This window comes from Montipora capricornis, chromosome 9 (genome assembly GCF_036669925.1).
Source record: "Montipora capricornis isolate CH-2021 chromosome 9, ASM3666992v2, whole genome shotgun sequence".
NCBI lineage: Eukaryota > Metazoa > Cnidaria > Anthozoa > Scleractinia > Acroporidae > Montipora > Montipora capricornis.
The window spans coordinates 47,946,965-47,961,730 of NC_090891.1; the positions used below are offsets into that span (position 1 = coordinate 47,946,965).

The following is a 14,766-nucleotide window of genomic DNA, read 5'->3' on the forward strand; positions in this document are numbered from 1 at the left end:
TGCTCTGACAATATCGGCTGATGACTGGTCCTTAAATGGCAGAACAACGGGAACCGCTTTTAATTCGTTGTTAACAGCTGGTAACTCGAGAACAGGTTGATCAGAAGCTTTGACTGCGATAAAGGGCGAGATGGCGGAATTAATTAACCTGTCTGGATACTTTGGTTTGGTTTGGAAATCCAAACCACAGTATACGTCAACCTACCAACACTGGCCTTTTGCTGCATTTAATGCAGCGAATTAAAAGTGGTTCCAGTTGTTCTGCCATTTAAGGACCAGTCATCAGCCGATATTGTAAGAGCACCACTTAAAGATCTGAGCCAGAAAATTCAAGTGACCGTCCAGCCCATATTTCGTAGCCACAAGATTAAACAGCATCTGAAACCGCGCGAAGGCAAGCCTCCCATTGTCAACCAACAATCCCTTGTTTATCAATTTAAATGTTACCTGTGTGATGCAGGTTATGTTGGTTACACACGGCTGCATTTGGCATCAACGCGTTGACGAGCACAAGAATGCGTCTTCCTCCATTGGAAAGCATTTCCGTGTGGAACATTCCTATGTGCCCAATGACCTTACGAGGAATTTTACCATCTTAAAAAAATGCAAGAGCAAGTTTGACTGTCTCATTTATGAAATGTTTTTAATTAATGAACTGAGACCAAGCCTCAATGTACAGTCAGACTCAATTCGTGCGAAAGTGTTTTAACCTTTTTTTTTTTTTAATTCTTGCATGTTTTTAACACCCCGTTTTGTACAGTTTCATACTTTACATACTTTTACTTCTTAGTTTTATATTTATATGTATGCAAATTTTATCTTTACTTTTAAGCTTGATAATGACCGAGGTTCGGTCGAAACGTCGCGCATTTTTTCCGATAATTTTTACCTTAATTTGTTTTAAAAAGCCTTTGCTTATACTAGTCACTAAGCCCTGGTTTTCACTATCAACGCAAGCATAAGCACAAGGAACACACGCAAGCGAATTTGCTTGTTGTTAATTAGTGTCTTTTGTTCTAGAACTAACAAAATGCTCTAATGAACAAGAAACTACTGAGTTTGCGTATGCTTCTTGTTTTTATGCTTGCGTCGCTAGTAAAAACCAGGCTTAAATAAAGAATTGTGTATGAGATTTCAAGCCCTTTCGAGTCAAGATTAATGAACTGTGGAAGAATGTTCAACAAGAATTAAGGTGAGGAATTCAGTTACAGGAGTTCCACATTATACACTTAATGTATGGTCCCGAGGGAAACAGTTAGTTCTGTTTTCCCGAGAGTCCTGAGGCACTAGCGGGCACTCAACAAAACGAGCACTGTGATTGGTTGATTCTTGGCCACATGCCCCCTGCTCACAATAGGCCATTTCCGAATAGGCCATTTCCGAGTTCATGTCAACCTCCTCATCAAGGCGAGACAAATTGCGAATTTTATGTAATGAAAATTATGTTACAATCATAAGTAAAGTAGAACTAATTAACATCACAAAAACTTTGCACTAAGACTCGCTTTGAAGAGGAGGCGCATATGAACTCGGAAATGGCCTATTGATGTTTGTCTCAGTTTCGAAGTGAGTCCTGGTGCTCAACTATTGAAAGGGAAAGGAGTTTGATATGCATAAGAATACGAAACTCATTTCCATTTGAATGGCTGTGCACCACGACTCGCTTTGAAACTGAGGCATGCAGCAACTCGGAAATGGGCTATTCAAATGTTTCCCGACCGGGATACAATTCCGCAGTTGTTCCCCGCTCGATCCAGGTGTTTTCCTGTCACCGTTGAAGGTCTAAATGTATAACAAAGCACTTAATGAATGGTCCCTCGGGAAACTAGTTAGTTTTGTTTTCCCTTGAGTCCTGATGTTTCCCTCGACTTCGTCTCGGGAAACATCAGGACTCTCGGGAAACAGAACTAACTGTTTCCCTCGGGACCATACATTAAGTGTATATTTGTTTCCGAAGTTTATCGTTATTTCGTTTGGATTAGTCAAAAATTGTTTAAATGAAGAAGTACATCGTGCAAATTTGCAAAGAAGAGAATATTACCAAAACCCAGAATACAGAGGATGAAGAGTTCAATTGCCAATTTCGCTGAGAATGGAATATCCCGCCCAAAGCAAGTCACATTAATGGTGTTGTTGAAAGCCTAATAAAGTCAGTCTGCCAAGCAATAAACGCGAGTTTCAGACAACAAAGTCAAACGGAAGAACAATGGCGAACTTGCTATGGCTGAAGTAACCTATACTATCAACAGCCGTCCTTTGTACCCTAGTTCTAATGACATTTGGAAGAATCCACTTATCACCAAACGGTTTAATCATCGACCTTACGATGCAATTCCCGTACCGAGCCCGGATGACAGCGTTAATCCAAGGGATTTACTTGGTTGACGTCATCCCCTCTGCTCAAATACGCATTCGAGGGAGATAAAACTAGACTTGAGATCGTACTTCGGCTGCTCTGAAGATACTTCAGTCGTTTCTAAGGTGACGAAGTAAGATACTTCAATTTAAATAAACCCCGTTCACATTCAAAGAATAACTCGGCATACTCAAAGCCTCCTTACGTCCCTGGTATGAATAAAATCACCAAGTATTCGAATTGTCTGAAAATAACTCATCATCGCTGCTCCGTTGTATTGAGCTGGTTGATAGATTAAACAGGGACACCCAACGAGAATATAGTTCAAAACCACTTAAAGATAGCATTTTAAACGTATTTTATTATTTAAACGGGAGATAGAGGCATATTTTTATCCCCAAAAATTTTTCATCTGTTCGGCTTCCCTAGCTGAAAGCCTAGTGATCCGAAAATTATAGGGATCAAAACTTACCTTTTCGAAAATTTCAGCCATAAAAAGGGTTCCCGAAAATTCTAGGCGACCTTTTTAGGGTAAAAATTCGTTAAAAATAGGCAATTATACCATATTTTAGATGTTCGAAAATCCTAGGATAGGCAGGCAAGCGAGGAATTTTACAACAAATGTTCTAGATCTCAAATCGTCTTCCGAACAGATATTTTCCGAAAATTAACGTTGGATGCCCCTGATTAAAGCCATCGAATGAGCTCTGCCGCAAATTTTAGGGCATGAAAATCTTCAACAAATGTTGCTAACGATATCTCTTAACGTGAAAGGATCTAATATTGAATCGTTAAAAAAACGTATTTAAGGGGGGACAGCTATTTTTAGAGTTATTTTCATAGAGTTATGTCTTAGAGTTAGAGTTAAGATTCCAAAATCCTGAATTCAAGATTTTGGACTGCCAAAATCCAGAATTCAAGATTTTGGAATTCAAGATTTTGGACTTCCAAAATCTTGAATTCAGGATTTGGCAGTCCAAAATCTTGAATTCAGGATTTTGGAAGTCGTTAACTTTAACTCTAAGTCATAACTCTACTGAAATAACTCTATTGATAGTTAACCTCGTGTTTAAGGAACTAGATTTTCCCGGGGTTCGCCTGAAATATACCAAATCGGCTAACTAAATGTTGTACCCAATTCAAACCCTTTGGGAATAAAGTGTTTTGTTCCAATTATTTCCATATCCTTTAAATATGAATTCTACATTATCATGCAAATACAATACCTTAATTAGAAGAGATTTTGTAAATGACTTCACTATAAAACATTGCGATAAAATATTAAATATGGAAAAAAACGGTAAAAAAGTTTAAAATGCGACGTTTCGACTCAACTTAAGTTCATGAAAATAAAAATGAACTCGAATATATAATGAAAATAAAGCATGAAGTTATACTGTTTACCCTAGAGACGCAACAATACTCAAGAGGACTCCATTCGAGCTAAGCAGAAACCCATAAGGATTGAAACGTGTAACGCGCGTTCACAGCTTCCGAATATTCAGTGCGAACTGATTGCTTGAATGTTTCAGTGCTAAGTCCCATATTTGGAGACCCCTCGCTCTTGTTGTTCCAACTATGGTCCTTAGCAAATCGGATATTCAGAAGCTTGTTTCCCACCACACAAGGCGCCGTTACACGTTTCAACCCTTATGGGTTTCTGGTATTGAGTGAAGGCGGCAATTTTAGCAAACCATAATCTGTCCCTTGACGACCATCGCTTTGGCAGTACAAGCTCTCGAAATTGACGGTTCTAAATCTTGTGACAATCGAAGGAGTTTTTCAGGTGTTTCGTCTAATTATTTTCTGGTGTTTTCTGTGAGTGTTTACATAGCTATGGGCGACGTTTTCTTTGTTGGCCCTGACTGATTTGTTCCACCAGTGGAGGATAGTTTTTTGTTTTTTGTAAGGAGTGGCTCTTGTTTCCTCGCCTGCGTTGTGATTTTTGAGTCGAAGTTTTCATTAGTATGGTGTTCTGTGAACTTGATCTTCAGTAACTTCTCGCAGGATTTGATTTGACGAAAAACTTGGCGTTTCTCAGTGTACAAGAAAGGATTTTCAACGTTTGATTTCTTCGTCGGGTATTATTCAATGATGTTATTCTTTCATATAGTGTGGAGCATTTTTAACACAATTGAAGCTAAATTTCCGAAGCCCATATTTTGTTTAGGGAGACACGTCTGGCCGCGGTGACGTCGCTGGGAATACGCAGCTTTTTACATTGGGTAATTTTAAAATGGTGCACTCAAAGACCTCAGTGGCTTTTTGATGAAAGCAAGGCTGGTGTTGATGTTTTGATACAAACCGAGCTGCTTTTCATGTCATAGTTAATGTGGTTTGTCCGTAGAACTTGCTCCTGAGCTGCCAACTTCAGTTTGGATCTTCAGGTCCATCCGCTTTAGCCATTTCCACATTGCACTTGCTGGAGGCGCGGTGGCCTCATTGTTAGTGTGCTCGACTCTGGAGCGAATGGTCCGGGTTCGGGTCCTGACCGGGGACATCTTTTTTGTGTTCTAGGGAAAGACACTTTACTCCCACGGTGCCTCTCTCCACCCAGGTGTATAAATGGGTACCGGCGAAATGCTGGGGGTAACCCTGCGATGGACTAGCATCCCATCCAGGGGGGAGTAGAAATCCTCCTAGTCGCTTCATGCTACAGAAACCGGAGATAAGTGCCGGCCTGATGGGCCTTCTGGCTCGTAAGCAGAGACTTTACTTACATTGCACATGCAATGTGTTGTGGTCTGTCATTTGTATGTGGTTGTTAGTGGTATATCATGAACGAATTGGCCATACATTCTCTAATCCGTCCAAGCTCTGTCCCTCTCATTTGTCCAGATTCACTGCACTCCAGCTGCCTTTGGACCTCGAATTAGTTGTTTCTCTGCATTCTTTAAATGTCACAACTAATGAGCCCTCTTCCTTCTCTGTGACGTGGTATGTATAGCCGGTCAACATCACCTCTTGGGTGCAAAGCACCTTCCGAAGAAAACGTGCAGATTCCAGCATGCTGATCTTTTGGGTCTCTGTCACTGCAGCTCTCTCTGATACTTTCTTGATGTTTTCTACCATCCCCTTCTTTATTGTACCAAGCACACCAACAACCACAGGGATCACTTCGGTTTTCATCTACCACATTCTCTCGCGATTCAAGGTCCTTGTATTTGCTTTTCTTTTCCATTTCTTTCAGTGCAATGTTTCTGATGGAATAGTCATGTTAATCGGTTTGCAAGTTGAATTCACTGAATCTTTAACGATTAATATTGTTAATGATTATGTAAGTGTGTCACAGACCCGGGGGGGGGGGGGGACTCCCATATGAAGCAGACGGGGATGCTCGTCGTCTCGCTTAGGGGTGTAAATTTTGGATTTTGGTCTCGCTTAGGGTGTTCCGGGCAAAGCGCCAATATTTTATGCCACCAAGGTCTCGTTTAGGGTTCGGCGAAGTAACACAGAAGTACGCGAAGAGAAACAGAAGTCAAATTTCCTTTTAAAATTTCTTTTTAGATAAAAGCATTCGATGATTATGCCTTTTTATCATTAAAACTCATTGCGTGTCGTATTTTTGTGTTTTTAAACGGTCTCTTTTAGGGGTCAAAATTTGCTTAAGCCACGCCTAGATTGGTCTCCTTTAGGGGTTAAATTCAAAATTTCCGACGAGCATCCCCGTCTGTTTCATATAGGAGTCCCCCCCCCGGGTCACAGACATCAAAACTGGAAGTTCTCATCGGCGGGACCACGTCCAGTGGCTTGAGTTCCAAAGTGCTTTCTTCGTAATGCTGGTGTAACTTATATTGTGTCCAATACTCTTCTAAGGATCCTTGCTGTCAACAAGAGGCATACTATCTGTAGCAGTTCTAGTTCATTGACTACATCCATCACCTGTAACCATTTCCTCAGGCTGATAGACACCAATTCAAGGGCACCGATAATCACAGGCACGACAGTGACTTCCTTACATCTCCAAATCCTTTACTTTTATCATTATTATTATTATTATTATAATTATTATTATTATTATTATTATTATTATTATTATTATTTAACAATTAGATCCGTAGCCCGCAAGGGCTACGGGTCAATAGCCGAATGGACTATTGACCCGTGGCCCTTGAGGGACAAGGATCTAATTGCTTTAGTATCACCAAACTAGTCGGACAGAAAAGGCAATGATAAAGTTAGCAAAAGCAAGTTGAAATATATTTATTTGGGAATAAAACGAAATAAAGCGTCACGCTTTTCGCTACTCGAGGACTATTACTAATAGTCCTCTGGTAGCGTAGCCAATCAAAATGCAGGATTTGCATTAGTCCACTAGTTGGGTGATTCTAATATGTTTATATTAACCTCTATAAACTTATCTTACAAGTGTGGTACTTAGAAAAATTGCGGATACGATTATCTGACCTTATCTGGGCAATTTCCTAGATAGTTATTTCATATAAATGGCAGATATGTATGTTGATTCACTTACGACTATGTAAAGCTTTCACAATTTCGCGATTTTGAGCGATTATCCACTTTTGGCACTTTCTAATAACATTCATACTATCATCGACTCCTACGACACCCCGACAGGAAACCTGCTGAACACTATAACTGGGGTACAGTCTCTTCAAACCTGCTCTCAGATCAGCATATTTCCCTGTTTTCAGTTTGTCTCTTTCTCGAATCTGCCCGATGTTACCTATAGTCCCTTCAATTAGTATCCATTGGCGTACCTTGTTGTTACAGACTGTGATGTCAGGTTTATTAGCACCATTCCTAGGCAGGACATCTTGTGATATATGTGATATCATGTGGTATGGGGCCGCTATCTTCCTGGTGCACTCCTTGCTTGCTTCACGTTGTACCACCTTCTCTACCTGAGTAGCGCTCTCATATTTACCTAGAAACGTCTAGTAACCATCTTCCCCTAACACAGTAATCTGGTGACCACTACATAGGGCAGTCCTTCACTTGGAACAATCTTCCACTCTTCAGATGAACAGTAGCGCACTTATTTATTCCCCATTGAAGGCCAATATCTTGAAACATTCATTCTAGATTAATTGCAATCGTGGCTACTTTAATTGCATTTTTGTGGAAAGATTTCAGATCATCTACAAAGAGAATGTGAGTAATCTTTGATATTCTATCATGGCTAGAGGTATAGCCCTCTGTTGACCGCAGATCACAGGCAATTGGATTGATACATAAAGTAAATAGGTTACGCAAAATGAATCTCCTTGTAAAATACCGCGTTGAATTCTGATGGGACCAACTGTCTCTTTACCATTGACTGTTGGTACAATCAATGTCGTCTCCCATAGTTTCCATGTTCTCAAGTATTCCCTTAATGAATGAATCAATGAACGAAATGATCTATGAAATGAATCATATATTGGACGGTGGAATTGCACGGGAACACTTGAATCCACAAATGACCAGTTCCAAAGTCCAGTCTCAAAGGCTTCATAGCTCAGTTGGTTAGAGTGTCGCACCGGTATCGCGATATCACGGGTTTTAAACACCTTTGAAGTTAATAATAATAATAATAATAATAATAATAATAATAAATATTATTATTATTATTATTATCATCATCGCCGTTATCAATGTCTAGTTTTTTCGTTGATGAGAGGTATCTCCCAGTTTCGCCGATGTAGCTCCAAGGGCCGGACAGTTAGCAAAAATAATTTAACATTGTTTAAAACACTTTCCTACTGTTAATGCAAACTAGTTTTTAGGACAACGGCATGAGAGGAGAGCCACAGACCCATTCAAAAACAACTTGGACACTAAATTCAGAATGGAAAAATTGCTTGACCTACGCTTGAGTTGGACGTAAAATTCGCATTCGTCATTCGAATTTCCCGCTGCGTCTTTCGCAGTATAATGTACGTTTGTGGTGCCCAATGGGAAGATGTCGCCACTAGCCTCTGAGCTTTCAATCTTGGTAACCTTGATATTGTCACTGAACTTAGCTTCGACCCAGGTCACCGCCTTTTTTCCGTCGCTAATTTTTAGAATGTTTGCTGGGCAGTACGTTACTTTAGGGGCCTCTTTATCTGCAAAGAACATTAAATTGGATACAGTTAAATTGGATACTCTAAAACTGTTGTAAAAAATCTTTGCCCTTGGTATAAAAATTTGAGGGATTCCTCAAAATCTAACCACTTGCGTATGTAATTACAAAGGCAGCACTTTCTCCTCAGTTATTTTAAGACCCAGAGTGTTGGTTCGCCCGGAATCGAATTCACGACCTCGCGCATGGCAGCCCGGTGCTCAACCAACTGAGCCACCGGTGCTTGGGCTCTTTTCTTTTGTTAACTTAGCGGATTGACGTAACTTCGCCGTATAAGGTTCCACAACAGACAGAAAAAAAAAGGGAGCTTGGGTTATCTATGAGGCAGGGTAAATCTTCACTTTAACCCTTTGACTGCCAAGAATGATTGCTGATCTTTCTCCTAACAAGTTCAATACATTGCCAAGCAGACTGGTGACGAGAATAAATATCTTTATCACCTTCAAGTTGGGGTTTTGTGTCTAGATATGTCATCAAATTTCTTTAAATAACTGACATAATGACTGAAATAATGTATGACAGTCCTTAAAGAGAATTAGCATTCGGATCTTGGGAGTTAAAGGATTAACACTGCATTGGTCGAGGCAATGGCGCCGCACCGCAATGAGACATCATGAGAAGGCTGCTAATTTCCAGGGAAATACAGTCATTTAGTAAAATCCAACTAGTGGTCTATTATCAATGCTGCGTTCTGATTGGTTAAGCTACTAATAGGCTATTTGTTATAGCCCACTAGTAGCGAAAGTGCCGGCCATATTTGTAATGTTCTGGCGGCAGAAAAGGATTAAAGTCTAGCTTTAACTAGCGAAAGATGTTTTGTCTCGATATTTTTTTGACCAACTAGTTGGATTTTACTAAAACAATTATTCCTCTCGCCCTCATGGCCTCAGAGTCAATAGCGCATTCGGCCTTTGGCCTCGTGGGTTATTGACTCAGAGCCCATTCGGGCTCGAGGAATAATTGTTAAATAACCGACTGGTCAGAACAGAAAAAAATTGAAAACTAGGGTTTTGCTTTTGCCTCTTCTTATCCTTATCGACGAGGGCTGAGGAATTTGCATCATTCTGCGAGCTTAGGGTTTAGAATGGGGAATTAATCGCCAAGTACATAAGTATTTAAATCACCGTGGGTATGCTTGAGATAACCTGTTTTTACATTTCCTGGGAAAGGGAGAAGAGTGCGTGACACGAGCGACCTGGATCGCCTGAGAATCAGGCTACCCCATGTCTCGCTTACGGGGAAACCGACGCTCTTTTCTCCTCCCCTCTTGAAAACAGACTGATCGCAGGGGATGCCCGGGGAAGAAAAATTACAGGTGAAATTGAGCTATATCAGGACATAAAATTCCCTTTTGTTGCTTAACCGACGGGTCAAAAAAATGACATTGTTACATTGTTAACAAATTCAAGACAATTACCAAAAATGGTGACATATATGGAGCAGTTTTCTGATCCAGCTGAATTGCTTGCAGTCCACGTCACCTTTGTTTTCTTAGCCGGGAACTGGTAACTAGGTGAGATCTCAGGCGGGCTGATGGTAATCTCAGATGGCTTCAGGTTTGACCTAGGCTCTCCCCATTCACTGCTGACGTTAGTTGTTGCTTGACCTTTCGGCAAATCCTTATGTATTGAAGCTGGGCAACTGATCCAGGGACTCACCACAACTACGAACAAAACGCAAAGAAGCTCATTGTGAAACCACGTTTACTCAGCTTTGAAATAAGGAAAAAACATAGACCGCATGCATAAATGGCACCGGGCTGCCATGCGGGAGGTCGTGAGTTCAACTCCAGCCGGACCAACATTTATGGTCTACAAATAACTGAGGCGAAATTGCTGCCTTTGTAATTACATCTACAAATGGTTAGACTTTCAAGTCTTCTCGGAAACCGGAGGTCCCGTCTCATAGCCCTTGTTGGAAATTAAATAGTACGGGACGTTAAAGAACCCACAATTCGATAGGAGTAGGGGACGTAGTCCCCGGTGTTGTGGTCTGACCTTATCCGCACGGGTCATCTTTAACTTCCTAAACTGCGTAATAAGCAGTCTGGCTTAAGTCCCCCATAAAGCGTAGCTAAGCGTTGAAAATTAGTCCTGAAAAGCCCCGAGGGGAGAGACTAGTAGCTTCACTTTACTTCAGTTAGACTCACTAGCCTCGTTTGCATGGACAAAATACAAAAGAAATGTTGCTTGAGAGCGAGGTTAGTGAATCTAATTAGCACATAAACAAAAGAATACAGCTTTGGCCGCCATTTATGCACTCGGTCTATATCACAGAAACGTTCTTGGTGTATTTACTGAAGTAATTAGAATTGATAATTAGTATTTTTATTCGAATATTCAAAGACTTGATCTTGAATACCACTATGATATATTTTTAGAGGTTCTCCAGATAATAAGATTCGCACAGATTCCATCGCTTTTCAACGGTGCCGAGTTGGAATTTACGAATGTATCGTGGGAACCAAAGATGCTGATTGGTAGGTTGTATCACGCAGCAATTGATTTCGGAATGTCGGAAGTTTGATGGAAGCCAAAAGGCACTTTGGCCGATGGCGCTTGAAGAATTATGACAATCGCAGTAAAAAAAGGCATTCACTACCCGAATAGGGTGGTACTTCTTGATGAATACGTTTTACTGTTTTACAGGCGTTTCGCCACCCTCCAAAGTCGTTTCGCTCCCATGTTTGGTCAATCTTCCATCCAGTTCTTATCCTCCTAAGATGACGACTAAGACCACTGCTCAGCCCTGCTCAATAACAACATTTAAGGCACATTGCAAAGTAAAGTAAAGTAAAGTAAAGTAAAGTAAAGTAGACCTTATTTAACGTCTATAACTCGTAACAGTAATTAAACTAACAAACCTGAGGTCGACGGTGCGCTCATTTTACTCCCCCTCTCCATCAGTGCTCCGTTTTACGGTATTTAAAGCTACTAGCTACACGAAAAGGAAAGGAGTCGAAACAAGGGTGCGAGATCCGGGAATTTAAGGCACGGATTTGAATCCAATCCATTTCCCAGATCCTAATTCAGAATCCCATATTCCACTGGTTAGGCTAACACTACTTTTATCTCATTCTGAATTCGATTCAAATTTCAGACCGAACATCACAACCCCAAATTTCCAGGGAAAACACAGGCCTATCTCCGTTTCCATTCTACCCTTTGAGCAATTAATTATTACCACATCAAAACAAGTTAATTAAGTAAAGGAAAGTACTTATGCACACTCAGTTATGCTTGTAGATTTATAGGCCTTGTAAAGAAACCCACGCTCCATATATAGCTCATAGCTCAACTACAGAACAAAGCCCAACTATATAGAGTCAACCACTTGACAATTCAGAAACCAAAGTTTATCGGGATCCGGGGTTCGGGACAACCAAAGACCAATTCAGCCAAACATTCGAGCGGGATTTGAACCCGGTTGAACCCGAACCGCAAGCAAATTTAGCACCTTAACCTTACTCATCCAGTAACATGACTTTTAGCGGCCTATCACCACACAAAGGTAACATAGAAAGCCGCAATGTTTTCGGACAAAAAAATACCTTTCAACTAGGCAATCTCATTCTCTACATAAATCACTAACAATCCACTCGAATGGCTAATGCTTACAAATCTTTCTTACGCCGGCGATAGTTAATTTACCAAGTTTAATAAAACCACGTTTTCGCGCTTCACTCTTCTTTCTGAAGCCCTTCCTTCGTTCGTCCTTGAATTCAAGGGCCATACAGCTAGTTGGATTGCTGTTGGTTTGACCGACAAAATGATACCGAATTGCCCTCTCATCAGAAGTAAAGCACAAACCTGCCATAATTTATCGATTGGGTGGCCTGTGTGCAGCCACCCACTTCCCTCAGAAAATAGGCAAATTTTCTCGATAGCGTCATTTCACTGCAATTACTACCCGAATTCAGTTTATGTTTCTTTTCTAATTAAGATTTTGTATTCCCAGCGGGGTAAATATATCAATAGCACTAATTAGCATGAGACAAGCAAAACCTGAAGGATTCTGGTACTTGTAGTCAAATGGAGTCATCATGCAAACGTCCTATTGGGCTATTTGTTTTTCGAATTGTGATTTTCTGGTTTGTGAGCCTGTCTCCAATCAAGAGAATACATTGCAAGAAAGCGAATCCCTGTGCCACAAGATAATAATATATGAAATTTATTTTAAAATTGTTCCCCATGCTGTGAAAGTAATTTTCATCTGTTGTTACCAGGACCGCGCGGTCCCCATTTCAACGTTGATTCATTCATCACGGGAACATTAGAATCCACAAATGACTAGCTCCCAAAGTCAGTGGCTTCATAGGTCGGTTGGTTAGAGCATTGCACCTGTATCGCGAGGTCACGGGTTCAAACCCCGTTGAAGTCCTGAATCAGTTTTCAGGCTTCTCTACGCAATTGCTAAAATTGCGTTCATAACTGCGAGGATCATAGCTTTACTTGATTTCATATCCGCAGTTTAATATATGATTCATTTCATATATTATTCCAACATGGATTTTCTTTGGCGAGGAAACGAAGCAACTTTGGTCTCCGAAAAAGATTGCGAACACTTGTAGGAAGCTGCGTTTTTCAAGGTCATACGATTTTCGCTCTCGTTTTGACCAATTTCTAAGTTAGTCCTTCAGCAACCTATCTCTTAAAGGGGCTGTGTCAAGAAGATTTAGCCTGGGAACTGGCAGCCAAATCAAGCCCAAACGTTCGAATTACTCACTTAAAACACTGAGGGAAGGTTTGCATAAAACAGCAAATACAAAAGGAGATAGGGATGGGTAAAACTGATAATGATTAAAACTGATTGCAATTGTATCGTTTAAAAGTTTCGTATGCTTGACAGGCATTTGTTGGCATCAAGCTTTGATTTGTGCTCTTCAAAAGTAATTTTCTGGGTTAAAGTTAGGTCGCATAGCAAGAAGGAGTAGATAATTGATAAAACGACACAAAATCACCTTCACTACCGTGAAACAGCCCCCGGCCCTGTAAGACCAAGGTGACAATACACCGTATTCCAAAATGGCCGCCATTGCAGTATTCGTTTCTTTGCTTGCAAATTAGCCCTTGTTCCCTCGTTCTTAAAAAAACACTTCAAAAGAATATTTAATCTTGAACGAGGTAACAAGGGGTAATTTGCAAACAAACAAAACAATCATGACACGAAAATGTTGGCCATTTTGGAATAAGGTCTATGGTGTAGTGGAGAAACAAAAGAAGTCAATGGGAGTTCTTCTGTCTTCATGCACTATCCTGGGGGCAACCACTTAAAGTGAAAACCTCATATATATATATTTTATTTGTCGGCTTACTTTTTTTGCAAGTTGGAGCTGTTCCGCCCCATGTACCATCCGCTTTGCACCTTCGTTTTACATTACCCTGGAGTTCGTAATTACTGGCACAATTGTAGTGACAATCGTTAGTGTATCTTCCTCCAGTGGATGTGCAGGATGGTGGCAATAAGAAACCATTTGCAATGGGCGAAAGCTTCGGACACGTAACAGCTGAGAAAGAAATGTGAAGTAAAACTGCAACTGTTAACAGCAGAGTGACTTAATAATAATCGCCATTGTTTTGAAAGAGATGTTACATGTTAACCCCGGTGAATGAAATAAAGAGGTTTGCTTTCCGATAGTGTCGAGATAGTGACTCGGGGATAATCGCAAAAAATGCGAATGTGGAGTAATCGGATTTTCTTAACCCCACCGGGGTTAACATGTAATATCTCTTCGCGAGTATGATCCGTTTTTAACAATTTAGATCCCAGCAGTGAACCTAGTTGAATGGCCTGGCTGGTTTCCACGAGTCTCTTATAGCTCGTGGTTTCCACGAGTCTCTTTTTGCTCCGTGGAAGAGAATCCAGGTTCGAGTATGTTCGGCTCCCATAAAGGAGTACTCGGATTTTTTCCCAGTATCCTCGGGTGCTTACCATTTAGCCAAAAAATCCGGAAATTTCGGTTTGAGGTAAAATGGAAAGGCAAGTTTCCGCAAAATCTTTTCGGAAATTGTGGACAACCTCCAGTGGTAGTCCTCTTTTTCCGGTTGGAATGGAATTCGCAAAATGCTGTTACCATTTGTGAGAATACTTCCGTTTCCAGGCCCTTTCTCACAAGATCGAGTAAAATATGCGGGATGGAATGCTGTGTTCTAAATGGTAAGCGCCATTCTCATCCGGTTGGTCATTAAATTCGGAAAATCGCTTACCTTTATGCAATGATCATTCCATCCGGATTATTTGGCTAAATGGTAAGAACCCCTCGAGTCAACATCGAAAAACAACTTAATAATCAGGCAATCTACTCAGAGAAAATGCAGAGAGAACGGTTTCTTTGTGACATCAG

At 40.7% G+C, this 14,766-nt stretch overlaps 1 protein-coding gene across 1 annotated transcript in view; it reads right to left on the reverse strand.

Annotated features, from left to right (window-relative positions):
* The window catches only part of LOC138015535 (sushi, von Willebrand factor type A, EGF and pentraxin domain-containing protein 1-like), a 48,844-nt gene that overhangs the window by 9,146 nt on the left and 24,932 nt on the right, over nt 1-14,766 (reverse strand). The window contains exons 11-13 of the mRNA XM_068862599.1: nt 13,738-13,929; nt 9,841-10,086; nt 8,170-8,406 (exon numbers count right to left, since the gene is read on the reverse strand). Of these exons, the coding sequence (XP_068718700.1) occupies nt 8,170-8,406; nt 9,841-10,086; nt 13,738-13,929 (675 nt within the window). The remainder of the gene's footprint in view (nt 1-8,169; nt 8,407-9,840; nt 10,087-13,737; nt 13,930-14,766) is intronic.